The sequence below is a fragment of the Chroicocephalus ridibundus genome, chromosome 28 (genome assembly GCF_963924245.1).
Source record: "Chroicocephalus ridibundus chromosome 28, bChrRid1.1, whole genome shotgun sequence".
Lineage (NCBI taxonomy): Eukaryota > Metazoa > Chordata > Aves > Charadriiformes > Laridae > Chroicocephalus > Chroicocephalus ridibundus.
This window is the reverse complement of record NC_086311.1, coordinates 584,866-611,445: the sequence shown is the minus strand read 5'-3', so window position 1 is coordinate 611,445 and position 26,580 is coordinate 584,866. Positions and strand designations below refer to the sequence as shown.

Here is a 26,580-nt window from a genome sequence, read left to right as displayed (position 1 = left end):
CGCCAGTCAGAGACCCCCCCATCTGAGCACCAGAATCCCCCCACAGCCCCACAGAAAACGCCATGGCCCCCCCCCCCAGCCATGGCCAGACCCCCTGTAGCACCCCAGGGTCCTTCACCCACAGCCCCCAGGGACACTCCCCACCAGGGAGGGGTTGGACGGTTGGACACCCCACCCAGGACCCCAAGGCACCCTCGCTCCAACCAAGCCGCCAACCATCAACCATCCACCCGTCCAACCGTCAACCATCCACCCGTCCAACCGTCAACCATCAACCATCCACCCGTCCAACCGTCAACCATCCACCCGTCCAACCATCCACCATCCACCCGTCCAACCATACAGCCGTCAACCATCCACCAACCATCCACCATCCACCTGTCCAACCTTCCAACCGTCCACCATCCACCTGTCCAACCATCCAACCATCCAGCCATGAACCATCCAACCATCCAACTCTCCAACCAACTGTCCAGCATCAACCACCCAACCATCCATCCACCCACCCATCTATCCAACTGTACGTCCAACCACCCAACCGTCCCATTAGCCAATCATCCCCTTCATCCATAAAACCCCCTACCCAGCTTTCCAACCATCTGTCCAGCCAGCCTTTCATTCATCCATCCCTCCATCCATCCCTCCATCCATCCATCCACCCATCCACCCATCCAACCACCCATCCATCCAACCACCCACCCTTCCATCCATCAATCGATCCATCCATCCATCCATCCATCCATCCATCCATCCATCCATTCCCCCATCCATTCACCCATCCATCCATTCGCGCATCCAACCACGCATCCAACCACCCACCCTTCCATCGATCAATCCATCCAACCCCCCATCCATCCATCCATCCATCCATCCACCCATCCACCCACCCATCCCCCCAGTTACCGTATGTCCATTCCCCCCCACCCATCGCCCACGCTGCAGCTCCTCCAGCCATTGCGCACCCAGCCATGTGTCCTTCCATCTGCCCACACATTCTCTGCCCATGACTCCATCAGTCTTCCATCCATCCATCCATCCATCCATCCATCCATCCATCCATCCACCCACCCACCCTCCATCGCCCATCCATCTGTCCATCCACCCGTTCAACCAGCTCCTAACCATCCACCCATCCATCCATCCGTTGTCCACCCCCCCATCAGTCTGTCCCTCCATCCCTCCAACCTTCACGCTCCTGTCCCTCCCCCGATCGCACACTTGGTGCCAAGAATCTGGTCCCCATTTCCCACCATTCCATGGATCCATCCAGTCGAGGATCCACACAGTCATCCCGTCATGCAAAGAGCCCAAACATCAAAGAAGCAACTTCCTTCCACCCAAACTTCCCTCCTTCCTTCCTTCTTTCCTTCCTTCCTTCCTTCCACCCTTCCTTCCTTCCTTCCTTCCACCCTTCCACCCTTCCACCCTTCCTTCCTTCCATCCATCCACCCTTCCACCCTTCCACCCTTCCTTCCTTCCATCCAAACTTCCTTCCTTCCTTCCTTCCTTCCTTCCTTCCATCCATCCTTCCTTCCATCCATCCATCCTTCCATCCATCCTTCCATCCATCCATCCTTCCATCCATCCTTCCTTCCATCCATCCATCCTTCCATCCATCCACCCTTCCTTCCATCCATCCATCCACCCACCCAACCCTGCCGCACCCAACCCATCAGCCCCACTCGTCTCCGCACCCAAGAGATGTTCCCAGTTCCCACAAGACCCAAAGGACCAGGACAGGCCTTGTCCAAACTCCTGCCACCACCCCAAAACCAGCACTCGAAGGGGACACAGCAATGGTCCACAGCCCCCCTCACCTGTGACGGCGTCGGTGGAGATGGGGCCCACACGTTTCCGGCCCCACACCCCGTACAGGTTGAACTTGTAGCGCCGGGACGGTGACAGCCCAGGCACGGTCACCCTGCGCGAACCACCCTCCACGGGCAGCACCTGGGGCTGCCCTTGGGCATCCCTGTACTGCACCGTGAAGGAGTCAAAGGTGCCCTCGGGGACGCTCCACTCCAGCTCCACGGACTCGGGGGTGACATGAGGGGCCGTCAGCTCGCCCAGGCGGGGCTGGGACAGCGGCTTCTCCTTTTGTGGAGCTGGGGCTGCAACAGAGAGGACACAATGCAGAGCATCAACATCAACCCACCCATTCGCTCAACAACCAACCAACCATTCCTCTAACCACCCATCCGTCAATCCGTGTCACCATCCCTCCCTCCTCCATCCCTCTTTCCAATTGTGTCTCTCTCCATCCATCCATCCACGTGTCCGTTCAACCAACCAATAAACTAGCCATCCATCAATATCCCCCAATCCCTTCAAACTTCCATGCTCCCATCCACCCCTCCATCCACCCGACCTTCTGCTGATTAATCCTTCCATCCACCCGACCTTCCATCCGTCCATCTGCCCATCCAACCTTCCATCCGCCCATCCAACCTTCTTTCTATCCATCCACCTGTCCATCCATCCACCCTTTCATCCATCCATCCATCCATCCATCCATCCATCCATCCATCCATCCATCCATCAAACCCTCTTCCATCCTTCTTCAACCTTCAACCTCTCCCTCCATCCCTCCAACTTTGCCTGCTCCATCCAACCCCCAGTCAGCGCCCCAGAGATGTTCCCATTTTCCACCAGGCCCAAGGGACCGGGCCGGGCCCGGTCCCTGCTCCCGCCACACTCCAAACGCAGTGCCCAAAGGGGACATGGACCAACCCAGCACACGTCCTCACCTGTAATGGTGTCAAGCAAGATGGGACCCAGCCGTTTCTGCCCCAACACCCCGTACAGGTAGAAATTGTAGCGGTGGGACGGTGACAGCCCAGGCACGGTCACCGTGTGGGACTCTCCATCCACGAGCAGCGACTCGGGCTGCCCTTGGGCATCCCTGTACTGCACCGAGAAGGAGTCAAAGGTGCCCTCGGGGACGCTCCACTCCAGCTGGATGGAATCAGAGGTGATGTGGGAGGCTGTGAGGTTGCCCAGGCGGGGCTGGGTTGGTGGCTTCTCTTCCGGTGGCACCGGGGCTGCAACGGAGAGAGATGCAGGAGGTAAATATCCTGCCATCCGTCAAAAAGTACTCCTCCCTCCGATTCTCCGTCCTTCTTTCACGCAGTCCCATATCCAACTGTGAATCCGGGCATCCATGAAGCCATCCAATCCCTCCCTCCATCCCTCCACCCTTCCATGCCCCCATCCCCCCGACCCAGTCAGCACCCAAGAGATGTTCCTACTGCCAAAAAGGCGAAACACACCCAGGACGGACCCTGTCCCATCTCCCGCCCCACATCAAACCCAGTTCCGAAAGGGACACAGCAATGGTCCACAGTCCCCCCTCACCTGTGACGGCGTCAGTGGAGATGGGGCCCACACGTTTCCGACCCCACACCCCGTACAGGTTGAACTTGTAGCGCCGGGACGGTGACAGCCCAGGCACGGTCACCCTGCGCGAACCACCCTCCACGGGCAGCACCTGGGGCTGCCCTTGGCCATCCTTGTACTGCACCGTGAAGGAGTCAAAGGTGCCCTCGGGGACGCTCCACTCCAGCTCCACCGACTCGGGGGTCACCTGGGAGGCCGTCAGCTCGCCCAGGATCGGCTGCGATGGTGGTTCCTCCTCTGGCTCGGCTGCAGCTGACACAGAGAGAGGACACAATGCAGGGCAGGAACATCCATCCATCCATCCACCCATCCATCCATCCATCCCTCCATCCATCCGTCCATCCATCCCTCCATCCATCCAATTCTTCATGCACCACATTCATACTCGAGTCCTGAATAAAACCAAACATCCAGCCACCCACATCTCCACCCATCCATGCAGTCATCTATGCACTGCTCCATACATACATCCCTGTCTCCATCTGACTATCCACGTCTCCATCCATCCATCCATCCACCAACCCACCCACGTCTGTCTCCATCCATCCATCCATCCATCCATGGATGTCTCCATCCATCCGTCCATCCATCCCTCCCTCCCTCCCTCCAATCTCGCATGCTCCCATTCCTCCAATACAGTCAGCACCCAAGAGATCTTCCCAGTTCCCACCATACCCAGGCACCAAAGGGGACACAGCAATGGACCACAGCCCCCCTCACCTGTGACAGCGTCGGTGGAGATGGGGCCCACACGTTTCCGACCCCACACCCCGTACAGGTTGAACTTGTAGCGCCGGGACGGTGACAGCCCAGGCACGGTCACCCTGCGAGAACCACCCTCCACGGGCAGCACCTGGGGCTGCCCTTGGCCATCCTTGTACTGCACCGTGAAGGAGTCAAAGGTGCCCTCGCGGACGCTCCACTCCAGCTCCACGGACTCGGGGGTCACCTGGGAGGCCGTCAGCTCGCCCAGGATCGGCTGCGATGGTGGTTCCTCCTCTGGCTCGGCCGCAGCTGACACAGAGAGAGGACACAATGCAGGGCATGAACATCAATCCATCCATCCATCCCTCCATCCATCCCTCCATCCATCCACTTCTTCATGCACCACATTCATCCTCGAGTCCTTGAATCAACCCAAACATCCATTCATCTACCCATCCAGCCACCCACATCTCCACCCATCCATGCAGGCATCTAGGCATTGCTCCATACATACATCCCTGTCTCCATCCGTCTACCCACATCTCCATCCATCCACCCACCCACATCTGTCTCCATACATCCATCCATCCGTCCATCCATGGATGTCTCCATCCATCCACGTCTCCATCCATTCAACCAATGAACCAAGGAGCTGCCCAGCCAATTATCCAATGCTACATACGTTCATCCACCCAGACATCCGTCCATCCGTCGATCCATCAGTCTAGTCTTCCACCCATTCAATTGAAGCAGGGCATAAACATCCCATGTGTCCATCCATCCATCTGTCTCTCCATCTTTCCATCCATCCAATCTCCTGAGTCCATGCACCACTCCTGGAGTCCACACCTCCATTCAACCATCCAATCAATCAGAAGCTCCTTTAGGCCTTCAGTCAAGTCGTCCAACCACTTTTCTCACCATCCATTCACCCAGCCGTGTGTCCACACCATCATGCAAGCACACACCCAGTCCAGAACCACGCACAGTCATCCATCCATCCATCCATCCATCCATCCATCCATCAGCCAGCCATCCATCCATCCATCCATCCATCCATCAGCCATCCATCCCTCCCTCCCTCCAATCCTGAATGCTCCCATTCCTCCAACACAGTCAGCACCCAAGAGATCTTCCCAGTTCCCACCATACCCAGGCACCAAAGGGGACACAGCAATGGTCCACAGCCCCCCTCACCTGTGACGGCGTCGGTGGAGATGGGGCCCACACGTTTCCGACCCCACACCCCGTACAGGTTGAACTTGTAGCGCCGGGACGGTGACAGCCCAGGCACGGTCACCCTACGAGAACCACCCTCCACGGGCAGCACCTGGGGCTGCCCTTGGCCATCCTTGTACTGCACCGTGAAGGAGTCAAAGGTGCCCTCGCGGACGCTCCACTCCAGCTCCACGGACTCGGGGGTCACCTGGGAGGCCGTCAGCTCGCCCAGGATCGGCTGCGATGGTGGTTCCTCCTCTGGCTCGGCCGCAGCTGACACAGAGAGAGGACACAATGCAGGGCATGAACATCAATCCATCCATCCATCCCTCCATCCATCCCTCCATCCATCCACTTCTTCATGCACCACATTCATCCTCGAGTCCTTGAATCAACCCAAACATCCATTCATCTACCCATCCAGCCACCCACATCTCCACCCATCCATGCAGGCATCTAGGCATTGCTCCATACATACATCCCTGTCTCCATCCGTCTACCCACATCTCCATCCATCCACCCACCCACATCTGTCTCCATACATCCATCCATCCGTCCATCCATGGATGTCTCCATCCATCCACGTCTCCATCCATTCAACCAATGAACCAAGGAGCTGCCCAGCCAATTATCCAATGCTACATACGTTCATCCACCCAGACATCCGTCCATCCGTCGATCCATCAGTCTAGTCTTCCACCCATTCAATTGAAGCAGGGCATAAACATCCCATGTGTCCATCCATCCATCTGTCTCTCCATCTTTCCATCCATCCAATCTCCTGAGTCTCCATGCACCACTCCTGGAGTCCACACCTCCATTCAACCATCCAATCAATCAGAAGCTCCTTTAGGCCTTCAGTCAAGTCGTCCAACCACTTTTCTCACCATCCATTCACCCAGCCGTGTGTCCACACCATCATGCAAGCACACACCCAGTCCAGAACCACGCACAGTCATCCATCCATCCATCCATCCATCCATCCATCCATCAGCCATCCATCCATCCATCCATCCATCCATCCATCCATCCATCCATCCCTCCCTCCCTCCAATCCTGAATGCTCCCATTCCTCCAACACAGTCAGCACCCAAGAGATCTTCCCAGTTCCCACCATACCCAGGCACCAAAGGGGACACAGCAATGGTCCACAGCCCCCCTCACCTGTGACGGCGTCGGTGGAGATGGGGCCCACACGTTTCCGACCCCACACCCCGTACAGGTTGAACTTGTAGCGCCGGGACGGTGACAGCCCAGGCACGGTCACCCTGCGCGAACCACCCTCCACGGGCAGCACCTGGGGCTGCCCTTGGCCATCCTTGTACTGCACCGTGAAGGAGTCAAAGGTGCCCTCTGGGACGCTCCACTCCAGCTCCACCGACTCGGGGGTCACCTGGGAGGCCGTCAGCTCGCCCAGGATCGGCTGCGATGGTGGTTCCTCCTCTGGCTCGGCTGCAGCTGACGCAGAGTCGGCACAATGCAGGGCATGAACCATCCATCCCTCCATCCCTCCCTCCATCCATCCTTCCCACCGTCTCAGTCTTGCACCCATGAAAACATAGCAGGGCACAAGCATCCCTTCCGTCCCTCCACAAATCCACCCATCCGTCAGTCTCTCTCTCTCCTTCCATCCATCAAATCACTCATCTCTCCATGCACCCCTTTACATCCCACAGTCCTGGATCCACACCTGTATTCCAACATCCAACCACCAAGAAACTCTTTACCCCTCCAATCAAGACAACCAACAAATCATCTCACCATCCAGCCACACAGCCCATTGTCCACACCATCATCCATGCACACATCTAGTGCATGAACCACACACAATCATACAACCATCCATCCACCCATCCGTCCATCCATCCCTCCATCCATCCATCCAATTTTTCATGCACCACATTCATCCTCGAGTCCTTGAATCAACCCAAACATCCATTCATCTACCCATCCAGCCATCCACATCTCCACCCATCCATGCAGGCTTCTAGGCATTGCTCCATACATACATCCCTGTCTCCATCCGTCTATCCACATCTCCATCCATCCACCCACCCACATCTGTCTCCATCCCTCCCTCCCTCCAGTCTCGCATGATCCCATTTCTCCAACACAGCCAGCACCCAAGACATGTTCCCAGTTCCCACCATACCCAGGCACCAAAGGGGACACAGCAATGGTCCACAGTCCCCCTCACCTGTGACGGCGTCGGTGGAGATGGGGCCCACACGTTTCCGACCCCACACCCCGTACAGGTTGAACTTGTAGCGCCGGGACGGTGACAGCCCAGGCACGGTCACCCTGCGCAAACCACCCTCCACGGGCAGCAACTGGGGCTGCCCTTGGCCATCCTTGTACTGCACCGTGAAGGAGTCAAAGGTGCCCTCTGGGACGCTCCACTCCAGCTCCACCGACTCGGGGGTCACCTGGGAGGCCGTCAGCTCGCCCAGGATCGGCTGCGATGGTGGTTCCTCCTCTGGCTCGGCCGCAGCTGACACAGAGAGGGCACAATGCAGGGCATGAACATCCATCCATCCATCCATCCATCCATCCATCCATCCATCTGATCATCCACTCAGCAACCAGTACAACCAACCATCCCAACACACAACCATCTTTCTGGATCTTTCTCCATGCACACTCATAGGCCTCCATCCCTCCTATCACCCATTTTCATGGACATCCTTCCACCCGTCAGGACGGGAACTCAGCCAGTGACCATTAACTGTGCCCGTTCTTACCTCACCACTCTCTCCACTTATCCCTCGGCTTCTTATCCATCCATTCATCCCTCCACCAATCCCTCCACCCTGCCATGTGACCCTCTCTCCATCCATTCACCTTCCCATAAGTTTCCTCGATATCTGGCCAAGAATCCATTCATCCATCCATCTCTCCACCCACCCATGTCTGTCTCCATCCATCCATCCATCCATCCATCCATCCATCCATCCATCCATCCATCCATCCTCCCACCCACCCAACGCTGTCTCCATCCATCCACATCTCCATCCATTCAACCAATAATACCAAGGAGCTGCCCATGCATTTATCCAATGCTACATAGGTTGATCCACCCATCCATCCATCAACCCATCCATCCATCCACCCATCCACCCATCCATCCATCCGTCCATCCCTCCGTCCATCCATCCAAACAAGCAACCAAGGAGCCATTTATCCATTTATCATATACCCATACGTTACTCCATCCACCCAGGCACCCATCCATCCTCTCACCCCTCCATTCAACCATCCAAAAATGGCCCTGACCAAGCTCCTGCCACATCCCAGACCCATGCTCCCATCTGTGACCACAGCCCCCCTCACCTGTGACGGCGTCGGTGGAGATGGGGCCCACACGTTTCCGACCCCACACCCCGTACAGGTTGAACTTGTAGCGCCGGGACGGTGACAGCCCAGGCACGGTCACCCTGCGCGAACCACCCTCCACGGGCAGCACCTGGGGCTGCCCTTGGCCATCCTTGTACTGCACCGTGAAGGAGTCAAAGGTGCCCTCGCGGACGCTCCACTCCAGCTCCACGGACTCGGGGGTCACCTGGGAGGCCGTCAGCTCGCCCAGGATCGGCTGCGATGGTGGTTCCTCCTTTGGCGGGGACGGGGCTGCAACAGGGAGGGCACAATGCAGGGCACTCTGGGGACAGACCACCATCCACCCATCCATCCGCCCATCTAATCACCCACCCATCCCACAACTCACCCAACCAGACACGCTTCCATCCATTCCCCCTTCCTCCAGCCCCTTGCCCACCCATACGCTCATCCAGCCAACTGCCCCTTTGCCCGGCAGTTCAGGCTCCCAGCCTGACAGAAAGCTGCCCTTCCAGCCATCCAACCATCCACGTGTCTTCCCACCCACCCAGGTCTCCTTCCATCCCATCACCCACCCTCTTTCAATGACTCTTCCCCTTCACATCAGTTCATGGAGCCATGAACCCAACTATCCAAGCAGGCAACCAGCCCTCCCTTCATTCAGCAAACAGTCTGGTTATCCCTCTGACCACCCACGCTTCCACCCACACGTGTCTCCCTCCATTCACCTGCCCAGCCATCAGTCAGTCCAACCAATCAGTTTTCCAGCCAACCAACCAATCAACCAACCATCCATCCCTCCCTCCCCTCTATCCATCCATCCATCCATCCACCCACTCACCCATCCAATCCCAAGCATCCATCCACCTACCCACCGTCCAACCAACCACCTCTACACTCCTCCACTCACCCACCCTTCCACACAAACAGCCCTCCAACCCTCTGACCTTGCATGCACCCGTGCCACCCCCCAAATCAAGGGTCAGATGCTCCCCCCATATCCCTCAAGGTCACAGGACCTGCCAAGGCTCCCCCACGCTCCAAACCCAGCGCCCAAAGGGGACAGGGATGGGACCTGCAGATGCCCTCACCTGTGACGGCGTCGGTGGAGATGGGGCCCACACGTTTTCGGCCCCACACCCCGTACAGGTTGAACTTGTAGCGCCGGGACGGTGACAGCCCAGGCACGGTCACCCTGCGCGAACCACCCTCCACGGGCAGCACCTGGGGCTGCCCTTGGCCATCCTTGTACTGCACCGTGAAGGAGTCAAAGGTGCCCTCGGGGACGCTCCACTCCAGCTCCACGGACACGGGGGTCACCTGGGAGGCCGTCAGCTCGCCCAGGATCGGCTGCGATGGTGGTTCCTCCTCTGGCTCGGCCGCAGCTGACACAGAGAGGACACAATGCAGGGCATAAACATCCATCCATCCATCCATCCCTCCACCCATCCATCCCTCCATCCATCCATTTCTTCATGCACCACAATCATCCTCGACTCCTTGAATCGAACCAATCATCCATTCATCTACCCATCCAGCCATCCACATCTCCACCCATCCATGCAGGCATCTATGCATTGCTCCATACATACATCCCTGTCTCCATCCGACTACCCACATCTCCATCCATCCATCCACCCACCCATGTCTGTCTCCATCCCTCCCTCCCTCCAATCCTGAATGCTCCCATTCCTCCAACACAGTCAGCACCCAAGAGATCTTCCCCGTTCCCACCATACCCAGGCACCAAAGGGGACACAGCAATGGTCCACAGCCCCCCTCACCTGTGACGGCGTCGGTGGAGATGGGGCCCACACGTTTCCGACCCCACACCCCGTACAGGTTGAACTTGTAGCGCCGGGACGGTGACAGCCCAGGCACGGTCACCCTGCGCGAACCACCCTCCACGGGCAGCACCTGGGGCTGCCCTTGGCCATCCTTGTACTGCACCGTGAAGGAGTCAAAGGTGCCCTCGCGGATGCTCCACTCCAGCTCCACGGACTCGGGGGACACCTGGGAGGCCGTCAGCTCGCCCAGGATCGGCTGCGATGGTGGTTCCTCCTCTGGCTCGGCCGCAGCTGACACAGAGAGGACACAATGCAGGGCAGGAACATCCATCCATCCATCCATCCATCCCTCCATCCATCCACTTCTTCATGCACCACATTCATCCTCGAGTCCTTGAATCAACCCAAACATCCATTCATCTACCCATCCAGCCACCCACATCTCCACCCATCCATGCAGGCATCTAGGCATTGCTCCATACATACATCCCTGTCTCCATCCGTCTACCCACATCTCCATCCATCCACCAACCCACATCTGTCTCCATACATCCATCCATCCGTCCATCCATGGATGTCTCCATCCATCCAAGTCTCCATCCATTCAACCAATGAACCAAGGAGCTGCCCAGCCAATTATCCAATGCTACATACGTTCATCCACCCAGACATCCGTCCATCCGTCGATCCATCAGTCTAGTCTTCCACCCATTCAATTGAAGCAGGGCATAAACATCCCATGTGTCCATCCATCCATCTGTCTCTCCATCTTTCCATCCATCCAATCTCCTGAGTCCATGCACCAGTCCTGGAGTCCACACCTCCATTCAACCATCCAATCAATCAGAAGCTCCTTTATGCCTTCAGTCAAGTCGTCCAACCACTTTTCTCACCATCCATTCACCCAGCCGTGTGTCCACACCATCATCCAAGCACACACCCAGTCCAGAACCACGTACAGTCATCCATCCATCCATCCATCCATCCATCCATCCCTCCCTCCCTCCCTCCCTCCCTCCAATCTCGCATGCTCCCATTCCTCCAATACAGTCAGCACCCAAGAGATCTTCCCAGTTCCCACCATACCCAGGCACCAAAGGGGACACAGCAATGGTCCACAGCCCCCCTCACCTGTGACGGCGTCGGTGGAGATGGGGCCCACACGTTTCCGACCCCACACCCCGTACAGGTTGAACTTGTAGCGCCGGGACGGTGACAGCCCAGGCACGGTCACCCTGCGCGAACCACCCTCCACGGGCAGCACCTGGGGCTGCCCTTGGCCATCCCTGTACTGCACCGTGAAGGAGTCAAAGGTGCCCTCGCGGACGCTCCACTCCAGCTCCACGGACTCGGGGGTCACCTGGGAGGCCGTCAGCTCGCCCAGGATGGGCTGCGATGGTGGTTCCTCCTCTGGCTCGGCCGCAGCTGACACAGAGAGAGGACACAATGCAGGGCAGGAACATCAATCCATCCATCCCTCCTTCCATCCATCCATCCATCCATCCCTCCATCCATCCCTCCATCCATCCAATTCTTCATGCACCACATTCATACTCGAGTCCTGAATCAAACCAAACATCCAGCCACCCACATCTCCACCCATCCATGCAGTCATCTATGCACTGCTCCATACATACATCCCTGTCTCCATCTGACTATCCACATCTCCATCCATCCATCCATCCATCCATCCACCAACCCACCCACGTCTGTCTCCATCCATCCATCCATGGATGTCTCCATCCATCCGTCCATCCATCCCTCCCTCCCTCCCTCCAATCTCGCATGCTCCCATTCCTCCAATACAGTCAGCACCCAAGACTTGTTCCCAGTTCCCACCATACCCAGCGTCACAAGGGGACACAGCAATGGTCCACAGCCCCCCTCACCTGTGACGGCCTCGGTGGAGATGGGGCCCACACGTTTCCGACCCCACACCCCGTACAGGTTGAACTTGTAGCGCCGGGACGGTGACAGCCCAGGCACGGTCACCCTGCGCGAACCACCCTCCACGGGCAGCACCTGGGGCTGCCCTTGGCCATCCCTGTACTGCACCGTGAAGGAGTCAAAGGAGCCCTCGGGGACGCTCCACTCCAGCTCCACGGACTCGGGGGTCACCTGGGAGGCCGTCAGCTCGCCCAGGATCGGCTGCGATGGTGGTTCCTCCTCTGGCTCGGCCGCAGCTGACACACAGAGAGTACACAATGCAGGGCATGAACATCCGTCCATCCGTCCACACGTCCATCCATCCGTCCATCCATCCGTCCATCCATCACTCCCTCCATCCATCCATCCCTCCATCCATCCGTCCACTTCTTCATGCACCACATTCATCCTCAACTCCTTGAATCGAACCAATCATCCATTCATCTACCCATCCAGCCATCCACATCTCCACCCATCCATGCAGGCATCTATGCATTGCTCCATACATACATCCCTGTCTCCATCCATCTATCCACATCTCCATCCATCCACCCACCCACCCACGTCTCTCTCCATCCATCCCTCCTTCCAATCTCACATGATCCCATTCCTCCAACACAGCCAGCACCCAAGACATGTTCCCAGTTCCCACCATACCCAGGCACCAAAGGGGACACAGCAATGGTCCACAGTCCCCCTCACCTGTGACGGCGTCGGTGGAGATGGGGCCCACACGTTTCTGACCCCACACCCCGTACAGGTTGAACTTGTAGCGCCGGGACGGTGACAGCCCAGGCACGGTCACCCTGCGCAAACCACCCTCCACGGGCAGCACCTGGGGCTGCCCTTGGCCATCCTTGTACTGCACCGTGAAGGAGTCAAAGGTGCCCTCGCGGACGCTCCACTCCAGCTCCACGGACTCGGGGGTCACCTGGGAGGCCGTCAGCTCGCCCAGGATCGGCTGCGATGGTGGTTCCTCCTCTGGCTCGGCCGCAGCTGACACAGAGATGGCACAATTGAGGGCATGAACATCCATCCCTCCATCCATCCCTCCATCCATCCACCCTCCCACCCACGCAACGCTGTCTCCATTCATCCACATCTCCATCCATTCAACCAATAAACCAAGGAGCTGCAGCCATTTATCCACTGCTACATAGGTTCATCCGTCCATCCATCCATCAACCCATCCATCCCTCCACCCATCCACCCATCCACCCATCCACCCATCCAAACAAGCAACCAAGGAGCCATTTATCCATTTATCATATACCCATACGTTACTCCATCCACCCAGGCACCCATCCATCCTCTCACCCCTCCATTCAACCATCCAAAAATGGCCCTGACCAAGCTCCTGCCACATCCCCAACCCATGCTCCCAACTGTGACCACAGCCCCCCTCACCTGTGACGGCGTCGGTGGAGATGGGGCCCACACGTTTCCGACCCCACACCCCGTACAGGTTGAACTTGTAGCGCCGGGACGGTGACAGCCCAGGCACGGTCACCCTGCGCGAACCACCCTCCACGGGCAGCACCTGGGGCTGCCCTTGGGCATCCCTGTACTGCACCGTGAAGGAGTCAAAGGAGCCCTCGGGGACGCTCCACTCCAGCTCCACGGACTCGGGGGTCACCTGGGAGGCCGTCAGCTCGCCCAGGATCGGCTGCGATGGTGGTTCCTCCTCTGGCTCGGCCGCAGCTGACACACAGAGAGTACACAATGCAGGGCATGAACATCCGTCCATCCGTCCACATGTCCATCCATCCGTCCATCCATCACTCCCTCCATCCATCCATCCCTCCATCCATCCCTCCATCCATCCGTCCACTTCTTCATGCACCACATTCATCCTCAACTCCTTGAATCGAACCAATCATCCATTCATCTACCCATCCAGCCATCCACATCTCCACCCATCCATGCAGGCATCTAGGCATTGCTCCATACATACATCCCTGTCTCCATCCGTCTACCCACATCTCCATCCATCCACCCACCCACCCACGTCTCTCTCCATCCATCCCTCCCTCCAATCTCACATGATCCCATTCCTCCAACACAGCCAGCACCCAAGACATGTTCCCAGTTCCCACCATACCCAGGCACCAAAGGGGACACAGCAATGGTCCACAGCCCCCCTCACCTGTGACGGCGTCGGTGGAGATGGGGCCCACACGTTTCTGACCCCACACCCCGTACAGGTTGAACTTGTAGCGCCGGGACGGTGACAGCCCAGGCACGGTCACCCTGCGAGAACCACCCTCCACGGGCAGCACCTGGGGCTGCCCTTGGCCATCCTTGTACTGCACCGTGAAGGAGTCAAAGGTGCCCTCGGGGACGCTCCACTCCAGCTCCACGGACTCGGGGGTCACCTGGGAGGCCGTCAGCTCGCCCAGGATCGGCTGCGGTGGTGGTTCCTCCTTTGGCGGGGACGGGGCTGCAACAGGGAGGGCACAATGCAGGGCATGAACATCCATCCATCCATCCATCCATCCATCCATCCATCCATCCATCCATTCACCCACCCACCCACCCACCCACCCATCAGTCCGGCTTCTTGCATCTCTCTCTCTATCCTGCCATCCATCAGATCACCCATCTCTCCAGGGACCCTTCACCATCCAGCACTCCTGGAATCCACACCTCCATTTAATCCGCCACCCAACCAGATGATCCTTTATCCCTCCAAACAACCAAAAATCACACCAACCATCACAACATCCACCTGTCCAACCACCCACCCATCCATTCGTCCTTTCAACCACATGCCCACACAACCTCCACTGACTTAATCACATCAAAAACCAGACTCACATGCAGCCAACTTCTCATCCATTCAGCCACGTACCCATCAAGGAAACCAATCAACCAAGGAGCCATCCACCCATTCGATGTTCATCCCACTCCCCCGATATGATTCCGTCCTTCAGTCCATCCATCCCTTTCCCACACACACGATCATCCAACTATTACCCCAGCTATTCATGTCTCCATCCACCCACCCATCCATCAATACAGTCATCCATCCAAAAATGGCCCTGACCAAGCTCCTGCCACATCCCAAACCCATGGTCTGCACACTGACCACAGCCCCCCTCACCTGTGACGGCGTCGGTGGAGATGGGGCCCACACGTTTCCGACCCCACACCCCGTACAGGTTGAACTTGTAGCGCCGGGACGGTGACAGCCCAGGCACGGTCACCCTGCGCGAACCACCCTCCACGGGCAGCACCTGGGGCTGCCCTTGGCCATCCTTGTACTGCACCGTGAAGGAGTCAAAGGTGCCCTCGGGGACGCTCCACTCCAGCTCCACGGACTCGGGGGTCACCCGGGAGGCCGTCAGCTCGCCCAGGATGGGCTGCGATGGTGGTTCCTCCTCTGGCTCGGCCGCAGCTGACACAGAGAGAAGACACAATGCAGGGCATGAACATCCATTCATCCATCCATCCATCCATCCACCCACCCATCCATCCACTTCTTCATGCACCACATTCATCCTCGAGTCCTTGAATCAACCCAAACATCCATTCATCTACCCATCCAGCCACCCACATCTCCACCCATCCATGCAGGCATCTAGGCATTGCTCCATACATACATCCCTGTCTCCATCCGTCTACCCACATCTCCATCCATCCACCCACCCACCCACCTCTCTCTCCATCCATCCCTCCATCCATCCATCCATCCATGGATGTCTCCATCCATCCATCCATCCATCTCGTCTTCCACCCATTCAATTGAAACAGGGCATAAACATCCCATGTGTCCATCCATCCATCTGTCTCTCCCTCCTTCCATCCATCCAATCTCCGGTGTCTCCATGCACCACTCCTGGAGTCCACACCTCCATTCAACCATCCCACCAACCAGACGCTCCTTTATCCCTTCAATAACGTCATCCAACCGAGTTTCTCACAATCCATTCACCCAGACGTGTTCACATGATCACGCAATCTCACATCCAGTCCATAACCACGCACAGTCACCCATCCATCATCCATCCATCATCCATCATCCCTCCATCCCTCCCTCCCTCACTCACTCCATCAATCCATCCATCCATCCCTCCCTCCATCTGATCATCCACTCAGTAACCAGTACAACCAACCATCCCAACACACAACCATCTTTCTGGATCTTTCTCCATGCACACTCATAGGCCTCCATCCCTCCTACCACCCATTTTCATGGACATCCTTCCACCCGTCAGGACGGGAACTCAGTTAGTGACCATTAACTGTGCCCGTTCTTACCCCACCACTCTCTCCACTTATCCCTCACCTTCTTATCCATCCATTCACCCCTCCACCAATCCCTCCACCCTGCCATGTGACCCTCTCTCCATCCATTCACCTTCCCATAAGTTTCCTCGACATCTGGCCAAAAATCCAATCATCCATCCATCTCTCCACCCACCCACGTCTGTCTCCATCCATCCTTCCATCCATCCATCCTTCCATCCATCCGTCCGTCCATCCATCCGTCCGTCCATCCATCCGTCCGTCCATCCATCCGTCCGTCCATCCATCCAAACAAGCAACCAAGGAGCCATTTATCCATTTATCATATACCCATACGTTACTCCATCCACCCAGGCACCCATCCATCCTCTCACCCCTCCATTCAACCATCCAAAAATGGCCCTGACCAAGCTCCTGCCACATCCCAAACCCATGCTCCCAACGGTGACCACAGTCCCCCTCACCTGTGATGGCGTCAGTGGAGATGGGACCCACACGTTTCCGACCCCACACCCCGTACAGGTTGAACTTGTAGCGCCGGGACGGTGACAGCCCAGGCACGGTCACCCTGCGCGAACCACCCTCCACGGGCAGCACCTGGGGCTGCCCTTGGCCATCCTTGTACTGCACCGTGAAGGAGTCAAAGGTGCCCTCGGGGACGCTCCACTCCAGCTCCACCGACTCGGGGGTCACCTGGGAGGCCGTCAGCTCGCCCAGGATCGGCTGCGATGGTGGTTCCTCCTCTGGCTCGGCCGCAGCTGACACAGAGAGAGGACACAATTGAGGGCATGAACATCCATCCATCCATCCATCCATCCATCCATCCATCCATCCATCCATCACTCCCTCCATCCATACGTCCACTTCTTCATGCACCACATTCATCCTCAACTCCTTGAATCGAACCAATCATCCATTCATCTACCCATCCAGCCACCCACATCTACACCCATCCATGCAGGCATCTAGGCATTGCTCCATACATACATCCCTGTCTCCATCCGACTACCCACATCTCCATCCATCCGCCCGCCCACCCACGTCTCTCTCCATCCATCCCTCCCTCCAATCTCGCATGATCCCATTCCTCCAACACAGCCAGCACCCAAGACATGTTCCCAGTTCCCACCATACCCAGGCACCAAAGGGGACAGGGATGGAGTCCACAGTCCCCCTCACCTGTGACGGCGTCGGTGGAGATGGGGCCCACACGTTTCCGACCCCACACCCCGTACAGGTTGAACTTGTAGCGCCGGGACGGTGACAGCCCAGGCACGGTCACCCTGCGCGAACCACCCTCCACGGGCAGCACCTGGGGCTGCCCTTGGCCATCCTTGTACTGCACCATGAAGGAGTCAAAGGTGCCCTCGGGGACGCTCCACTCCAGCTCCACAGACTCGGGGGTCACCTGGGAGGCCGTCAGCTCGCCCAGGATCGGCTGCGATGGTGGTTCCTCCTCTGGCTCGGCCGCAGCTGACACAGGGAGGGCACAATGCAGGGCATGAACATCCATCCATCCATCCATCCATCCATCCATCCATCCATCCCTCCATCCATCCACTTCTTCATGCAACACATTCATCCTCGAGTCCTTGAATCGAACCAATCATCCATTCATCTACCCATCCAGCCATCCACATCTCCACCCATCCATGCAGGCATCTAGGCATTGCTCCATACATACATCCCTGTCTCCATCCGTCTACCCACATCTCCATCCATCCACCCATCCACCCACGTCTGTCTCCATCCATCCGTCCATCCATCCTTCCATCCATGGATGTCTCCATCCATCCATCCATCCATCCATCCATCCATCCATCCATCCATCCATCTCGTCTTCCACACATTTTATTAAAGCAGGCCATAAACATCCCATGTGTCCATCCATCCATCTGTCTCTCCCTCCTTCCATCCATCCAATCTCCGGTGTCTCCATGCACCACTCCTGGAGTCCACACCTCCATTCAACCATCCCACCAACCAGACGCTCCTTTATCCCTTCAATCACGTCATCCAACTGAGTTTCTCACCATCCATTCACCCAGACGTGTTCACATGATCACGCAATCTCACATCCAGTCCATAACCACGCACAGTCATCCATCCATCATCCATCATCCATCCATCATCCCTCCATCCCTCCCTCCCTCCAGTCTCGCATGATCCCATTTCTCCAACACAGTCAGCACCCAAACATGTTTCCAGTTCCCACCATACCCAGGCACCAAAGGGGACACAGCAATGGTCCACAGCCCCCCTCACCTGTGACGGCGTCGGTGGAGATGGGGCCCACACGTTTCCGACCCCACACCCCGTACAGGTTGAACTTGTAGCGCCGGGACGGTGACAGCCCAGGCACGGTCACCCTGCGCGAACCACCCTCCACGGGCAGCACCTGGGGCTGCCCTTGGCCATCCTTGTACTGCACCGTGAAGGAGTCAAAGGTGCCCTCGCGGACGCTCCACTCCAGCTCCACCGACTCGGGGGTCACCTGGGAGGCCGTCAGCTCACCCAGGATCGGCTGCGATGGTGGTTCCTCCTCTGGCTCGGCCGCAGCTGACACAGAGAGGGCACAATGCAGGGCAGGAACATCCATCCATCCCTCCATCCATCCATCCATCCATCCATCCATTTCTTCATGCACCACAATCATCCTCGAGTTCTTGAATTGAACCAATCATCCATTCATCTACCCATCCAGCCACCCACATCTCCACCCATCCATGCAGGCATCTAGGCATTGCTCCATACATACATCCCTGTCTCCATCCGTCTATCCACATCTCCATCCATCCACCCACCCACCCATGTCTCTCTCCATCCATCCGTCCATCCATCCATCCATCCATGGATGTCTCCATCCATCCATCCGTCTCGTCTTCCACACATTTTATTAAAGCAGGCCTTAAACATCCCATGTGTCCATCCATCCATCTGTCTCTCCCTCCTTCCATCCATCCAATCTCCAGTGTCTCCATGCACCACTCCTGGAGTCCACACCTCCATTCAACCATCCCACCAACCAGACGCTCCTTTATCCCTTCAATCACGTCATCCAACCGAGTTTCTCACCATCCATTCACCCAGACGTGTTCACATGATCACGCAATCTCACATCCAGTCCATAACCACGCACAGTCACCCATCCATCATCCATCCATCATCCATCATCCCTCCATCCCTCCCTCCCTCCCTCCCTCCAGTCTCGCATGATCCCATTTCTCCAACACAGTCAGCACCCAAACATGTTCCCAGTTCCCACCATACCCAGCGCCCAAAGGGGACACAGCAATGGTCCACAGCCCCCCTCACCTGTGACGGCGTCGGTGGAGATGGGGCCCACACGTTTCCGACCCCACACCCCGTACAGGTTGAACTTGTAGCGCCGGGACGGTGACAGCCCAGGCACGGTCACCCTGCGCGAACCACCCTCCACGGGCAGCACCTGGGGCTGCCCTTGGCCATCCTTGTACTGCACCGTGAAGGAGTCAAAGGTGCCCTCGGGGACGCTCCACTCCAGCTCCACAGACTCGGGGGTCACCCGGGAGGCCGTCAGCTCGCCCAGGGTCGGCTGCGATGGTGGTTCCTCCTTTGGCGGGGACGGGGCTGCAACAGGGAGGGCACAATGCAGGGCACTCTGGGGACAGACCACCATCCACCCATCCATCCGCCCATCTAATCACCCACCCATCCCACAACTCACCCAACCAGACACGCTTCCATCCATTCCCCCTTCCTCCAGCCCCTTGCCCACCCATACGCTCATCCAGCCAACTGCCCCTTTGCCCGGCAGTTCAGGCTCCCAGCCTGACAAAAAGCTGCCCTTCCAGCCATCCAACCATCCACGTGTCTTCCCACCCACCCAGGTCTCCTTCCATCCCATCACCCACCCTCTTTCAATGACTCTTCCCCTTCACATCAGTTCATGGAGCCATGAACCCAACTATCCAAGCAGGCAACCAGCCCTCCCTTCATTCAGCAAACAGTCTGGTTATCCCTCTGACCACCCACGCTTCCACCCACACGTGTCTCCCTCCATTCACCTGCCCAGCCATCAGTCAGTCCAACCAATCAGTTTTCCAGCCAACCAACCAATCAACCAACCATCCATCCCTCCCTCCCCTCTATCCATCCATCCATCCACCCACTCACCCATCCAATCCCAAGCATCCATCCACCTACCCACCGTCCAACCAACCACCTCTACACTCCTCCACTCACCCACCCTTCCATACAAACAGCCCTCCATCACTCTGACCTTGCATGCACCCGTGCCACCCCCCAAATCAAGGGTCAGATGCTCCCCCCATATCCCTCAAGGTCACAGGACCTGCCAAGGCTCCCCCACGCTCCAAACCCAGCGCCCAAAGGGGACAGGGATGGGACCTGCAGATGCCCTCACCTGTGATGGCGTCGGTGGAGATGGGGCCCACACGTTTCCGGCCCCACACCCCGTACAGGTTGAACTTGTAGCGCCGGGACGGTGACAGCCCAGGCACGGTCACCCTGCGCGAACCACCCTCCACGGGCAGCACCTGGGGCTGCCCTTGGCCATCCTTGTACTGCACCGTGAAGGAGTCAAAGGTGCCCTCTGGGACGCTCCACTCCAGCTCCACGGACTCGGGGGTCACCTGGGAGGCCGTCAGCTCGCCCAGGATTGGCTGCGATGGTGGTTCCTCCTCTGGCTCGGCTGCAGCTGACACAGAGAGGACACAATGCAGGGCAGGAACATCCATCCATCCCTCCATCCATCCATCCATCCATCCCTTTCTTCATGCACCACATTCATCCTCGAGTCCTTGAATCAACCCAAACATCCATTCATCTACCCATCCAGCCACCCACATCTCCACCCATCCATGCAGGCATCTAGGCATTGCTCCATACATACATCCCTGTCTCCATCCGTCTACCCACATCTCCATCCATCCACCCACCCACCCACGTCTCTCTCCATCCATCCGTCCATCCATCCTTCCATCCATGGATGTCTCCATCCATCCACCCATCCATCCATCTAGTCTTCCACACATTTTATTAAAGCAGGCCATAAACATCCCATCTGTCCATCCATCCATCTGTCTCTCCCTCCTTCCATCCATCCAATCTCCGGTGTCTCCATGCACCACTCCTGGAGTCCACACCTCCATCCAACCATCCCACCAACCAGACGCTCCTTTATCCCTTCAATCACGTCATCCAACCGAGTTTCTCACCATCCATTCACCCAGACGTGTTCACATGATCACGCAATCTCACATCCAGTCCATAACCACGCACAGTCATCCATCCATCATCCATCATCCATCCATCATCCCTCATCCCTCCATCCCTCCATCCCTCCCTCCAGTCTCGCATGATCCCATTTCTCCAACACAGTTAGCACGCACGACATGTTCCCAGTTCCCACCATACCCAGCGCCCAAAGGGGACACAGCAATGGTCCACAGCCCCCCTCACCTGTGACGGCGTCGGTGGAGATGGGGCCCACACGTTTCCGACCCCACACCCCGTACAGGTTGAACTTGTAGCGCCGGGACGGTGACAGCCCAGGCACGGTCACCCTGCGCGAACCACCCTCCACGGGCAGCACCTGGGGCTGCCCTTGGCCATCCCTGTACTGCACCGTGAAGGAGTCAAAGGTGCCCTCGCGGACGCTCCACTCCAGCTCCACTGACTCGGGGGTCACCTGGGAGGCCGTCAGCTCGCCCAGGATCGGCTGCGGTGGTGGTTCCTCCTTTGGCGGGGACGGGGCTGCAACAGGGAGGGCACAATGCAGGGCATGAACATCCATCCATCCATCCATCCATCCATCCATCCATCCATCCATCCATCCACCCACCCACTCACCCACCCACCCATCAGTCTGGCTTCTTGCATCTCTCTCTCTATCCTGCCATCCATCTGATCACCCATCTCTCCAGGGACCCTTCACCATCCAGCACTCCTGGAATCCACACCTCCATTTAACCCGCCACCCAACCAGATGCTCCTTGATCCCTCCAAACAACCAAAAATCACACCAACCATCACAACATCCACCTGTCCAACCACCCACCCATCCATTCGTCCTTTCAACCACATGCCCACACAACCTCCACTGACTTAATCACATCAAAGACCAGACTCACATGCAGCCAACTTCTCATCCATTCAGCCACGTACCCATCAAGGAAACCAATCAACCAAGGAGCCATCCACCCATTCGATGTTCATCCCACTCCCCCGATATGATTCCGTCCTTCAGTCCATCCATCCCTTTCCCACACACATGATCATCCAACTATTAACCCAGCTATTCATGTCTCCATCCATCCATCCATCCATCCATCCATCCAACCAATCAGACAAGGAGCCACCCATCCATTCATCCAATGATTGATACATTATTCCAAGCAATAACCCTTCCACCCATCCTTCCAACTGTCCGTCTGCCCACCCATCCATCCATCCATCAATCCAGTCAATCACCCAAAAATCACCCTGACCAAGCTCCCACCACTTTACATCCATCCATCTATACTCCTTCCACCCGCCCATCCATCCGTCCATCCATTCAAACCATCAAACAAGGACCCATTTATCAATTCATCGTATGACCCATATGTTACTCCATCCACCCACCCATCCATCAATACAGTCATCCATCCAAAAATGGCCCTGACCAAGCTCCTGCCACATCCCAAACCCATGGTCTGCACAGTGACCACAGTCCCCCCTCACCTGTGACGGCGTCGGTGGAGATGGGGCCCACACGTTTCCGACCCCACACCCCGTACAGGTTGAACTTGTAGCGCCGGGACGGTGACAGCCCAGGCACGGTCACCCTGCGCGAACCACCCTCCACGGGCAGCACCTGGGGCTGCCCTTGGCCATCCTTGTACTGCACCGTGAAGGAGTCAAAGGTGCCCTCGGGGACGCTCCACTCCAGCTCCACCGACTCGGGGGTCACCTGGGAGGCCGTCAGCTCGCCCAGGATCGGCTGCGATGGTGGTTCCTCCTCTGGCTCGGCCGCAGCTGACACAGAGAGGGCACAATGCAGGGCAGGAACATCCATCCATCCCTCCATCCATCCATCCATCCATTTCTTCATGCACCACAATCATCCTCGAGTCCTTGAATCGAACCAATCATCCATTCATCTACCCATCCAGCCATCCACATCTACACCCATCCATGCAGGCATCTAGGCATTGCTCCATACATACATCCCTGTCTCCATCCGTCTACCCACATCTCCATCCATCCACCCACCCACCCACCTCTCTCTCCATCCATCCGTCCATCCATCCATCCATCCATGGATGTCTCCATCCATCCACCCATCCATCCATCTAGTCTTCCACACATTTTATTAAAGCAGGCCATAAACATCCCATGTGTCCATCCATCCATCTGTCTCTCCCTCCTTCCATCCATCCAATCTCCGGTGTCTCCATGCACCACTCCTGGAGTCCACACCTCCATTCAACCATCCCACCAACCAGACGCTCCTTTATCCCTTCAATCACGTCATCCAACCGAGTTTCTCACCATCCATTCACCCAGACGTGTTCACATGATCACACAATCTCACATCCAGTCCATAACCACGCACAGTCATCCATCCATCATCCATCATCCATCCATCATCCATCCATCATCCATCATCCATCATCCATCATCCATCATCCATCCATCATCCCTCCATCCCTCCCTCCAGTCTCGCATGATCCCATTTCTCCAACACAGTCAGCACCCAAACATGTTCCCAGTTCCCACCATACCCAGGCACCAAAGGGGACACAGCAATGGTCCACAGCCCCCCTCACCTGTGACGGCGTCGGTGGAGATGGGGCCCACACGTTTCCGACCCCACACCCCGTACAGGTTGAACTTGTAGCGCCGGGACGGTGACAGCCCAGGCACGGTCACCCTGCGCGAACCACCCTCCACGGGCAGCACCTGGGGCTGCCCTTGGCCATCCTTGTACTGCACCGTGAAGGAGTCAAAGGTGCCCTCGGGGACGCTCCACTCCAGCTCCACGGACTCGGGGGACACCCGGGAGGCCGTCAGCTCACCCAGGATCGGCTGCGATGGTGGTTCCTCCTTTGGCGGGGACGGGGCTGCAACAGGGAGGGCACAATGCAGGGCACTCTGGGGACAGACCACCATCCACCCATCCATCCGCCCATCTAATCACCCACCCATCCCACAACTCACCCAACCAGACACGCTTCCATCCATTCCCCCTTCCTCCAGCCCCTTGCCCACCCATACGCTCATCCAGCCAACTGCCCCTTTGCCCGGCAGTTCAGGCTCCCAGCCTGACAGAAAGCTGCCCTTCCAGCCATCCAACCATCCACGTGTCTTCCCACCCACCCAGGTCTCCTTCCATCCCATCACCCACCCTCTTTCAATGACTCTTCCCCTTCACATCAGTTCATGGAGCCATGAACCCAACTATCCAAGCAGGCAACCAGCCCTCCCTTCATTCAGCAAACAGTCTGGTTATCCCTCTGACCACCCACGCTTCCACCCACACGTGTCTCCCTCCATTCATGTATCCAGCCATCAGTCAGTCCACACAACCATTTTTCCAGCCCCCCATCCATCCATGTATCCATCTATCTCAGAAAGATCATGGAGAACCAGAGAGGTGCCTGAGGACTGGGAGAAATCCAATGTCATGACAGCCTTCAAAAAGGGCAAGATGGAGGACCCAGAAAATTACAGGCCGGTCAGCCTCACCTCCATCCCTGAAAGGTGATGGAACAGCTCATCCAGGATGTCATCTCTAAGCATGAGGGAGAGAAGGTTATCGGGAGTGGTCAACATGGATTCACCAAGCGGAAATCACGCTTGACCAACGTGATAGCCTTCTGGGATGGCATGACTGGCTGGGTGGGTGAGGGGAGAGCAGTAGATGTTCTCTACCTCAACTGGGTCCAGTCCCGTTTGACATATTCATCAATGACCTGGATGAGGGCACAGAGCGCACCCTCACCACATTTTCTGATGACACAAAACTGGGAGGAGTGGGTGACACGCCAGAAGGCCGTGCCGCCATCCAGAGAGACCTGGCCAGGCTGGAGAGGTGGGTGGAGAGGAACTTCACGAAGTTCAACAAGGGCAAGTGCAGGGTGCTGCACATGGGGAGAAATAACCCCCCGCACCGGGACAGCTCGGGGCTGACCTACTGGAGAGCAGCTCTGCAGAGAGGGACCCGGGGGTCCTGGTGGACACCAAGTTGCCCATGAGCCAGCCAGGTGCCCTTGTGGCCAAGAAGGCCAGTGGTCTCTTGCAGTGCATTAAAAAGAGTGTGGCCAGCAGGTGGAGGGAGGTCACCCTCCCCCTCTGCTCTGCCCTGGCGAGGCCACAGCTGGAGCGCTGGGTCCAATTCTGGGCTCCCCGGTTCAAGAAAAACAGGGAACTGCTGGAAAGAGTCCAGTGGAGGCTGCGAAGATGAGCCGGGGACTGGAGGATGTCTCTGCTGAGGAAAGGCCGAGAGCCCTGGGGCTGTTCCGCTGGAGAAGAGCAGACTGAGAGGGGGCCTCATCGATGCTCAGCAAAGGCTAAAAGGTGGGTGGCCAGAGGATGGGCCCAGACTCTTCTCAGTGGTGCCCAGCGACAGGAGAAGGGGCAACGGGCACAAACTGGAACACGGGAAATTCCATCTCAACATGAGGAAAAACGTCTTTACCGTGAGGGTGGCAGAGCCCTGACACAGGTGGTGGTGGAATCTCCGTCTCTGGAGACATTCCAACCCTGCCTGGACACGTTCCTGTGCAACCTGCTCTGGGTGACCCTGCTCTGGCAGGGGGTTGGATGGGATGATCTCCAGAGGGCCCTTCCAACCCCGACCACTCTGTGATTCTGTGATCTAATCCCAACCATCCCCCTATCCGTCCAGTCCCAACCATCTATCCATCCATCATCCATCCACCTACCCACCATCCAACCAACCACCTCCACAACTCGTCCA

General features: G+C 57.4%; 1 protein-coding gene across 1 annotated transcript in view; it reads right to left on the bottom strand.

Annotated features, from left to right (window-relative positions):
- The window catches only part of TNXB (tenascin XB), a 46,082-nt gene that overhangs the window by 9,343 nt on the left and 10,159 nt on the right, over positions 1 to 26,580 (bottom strand). The window contains exons 9-30 of the mRNA XM_063318854.1: positions 24,428 to 24,721; positions 23,340 to 23,633; positions 22,077 to 22,370; positions 21,019 to 21,312; positions 19,929 to 20,222; positions 17,793 to 18,086; positions 17,078 to 17,371; positions 15,469 to 15,762; positions 14,512 to 14,805; positions 13,773 to 14,066; positions 12,329 to 12,622; positions 11,571 to 11,864; positions 10,437 to 10,730; positions 9,744 to 10,037; positions 8,650 to 8,943; positions 7,517 to 7,810; positions 6,484 to 6,777; positions 5,299 to 5,592; positions 4,117 to 4,410; positions 3,355 to 3,648; positions 2,748 to 3,041; positions 1,818 to 2,111 (exon numbers count right to left, since the gene is read on the bottom strand). Coding sequence (XP_063174924.1) covers positions 1,818 to 2,111; positions 2,748 to 3,041; positions 3,355 to 3,648; positions 4,117 to 4,410; positions 5,299 to 5,592; positions 6,484 to 6,777; positions 7,517 to 7,810; positions 8,650 to 8,943; positions 9,744 to 10,037; positions 10,437 to 10,730; positions 11,571 to 11,864; positions 12,329 to 12,622; positions 13,773 to 14,066; positions 14,512 to 14,805; positions 15,469 to 15,762; positions 17,078 to 17,371; positions 17,793 to 18,086; positions 19,929 to 20,222; positions 21,019 to 21,312; positions 22,077 to 22,370; positions 23,340 to 23,633; positions 24,428 to 24,721 — 6,468 coding nt within the window. The remainder of the gene's footprint in view (positions 1 to 1,817; positions 2,112 to 2,747; positions 3,042 to 3,354; positions 3,649 to 4,116; positions 4,411 to 5,298; positions 5,593 to 6,483; positions 6,778 to 7,516; positions 7,811 to 8,649; positions 8,944 to 9,743; positions 10,038 to 10,436; positions 10,731 to 11,570; positions 11,865 to 12,328; positions 12,623 to 13,772; positions 14,067 to 14,511; positions 14,806 to 15,468; positions 15,763 to 17,077; positions 17,372 to 17,792; positions 18,087 to 19,928; positions 20,223 to 21,018; positions 21,313 to 22,076; positions 22,371 to 23,339; positions 23,634 to 24,427; positions 24,722 to 26,580) is intronic.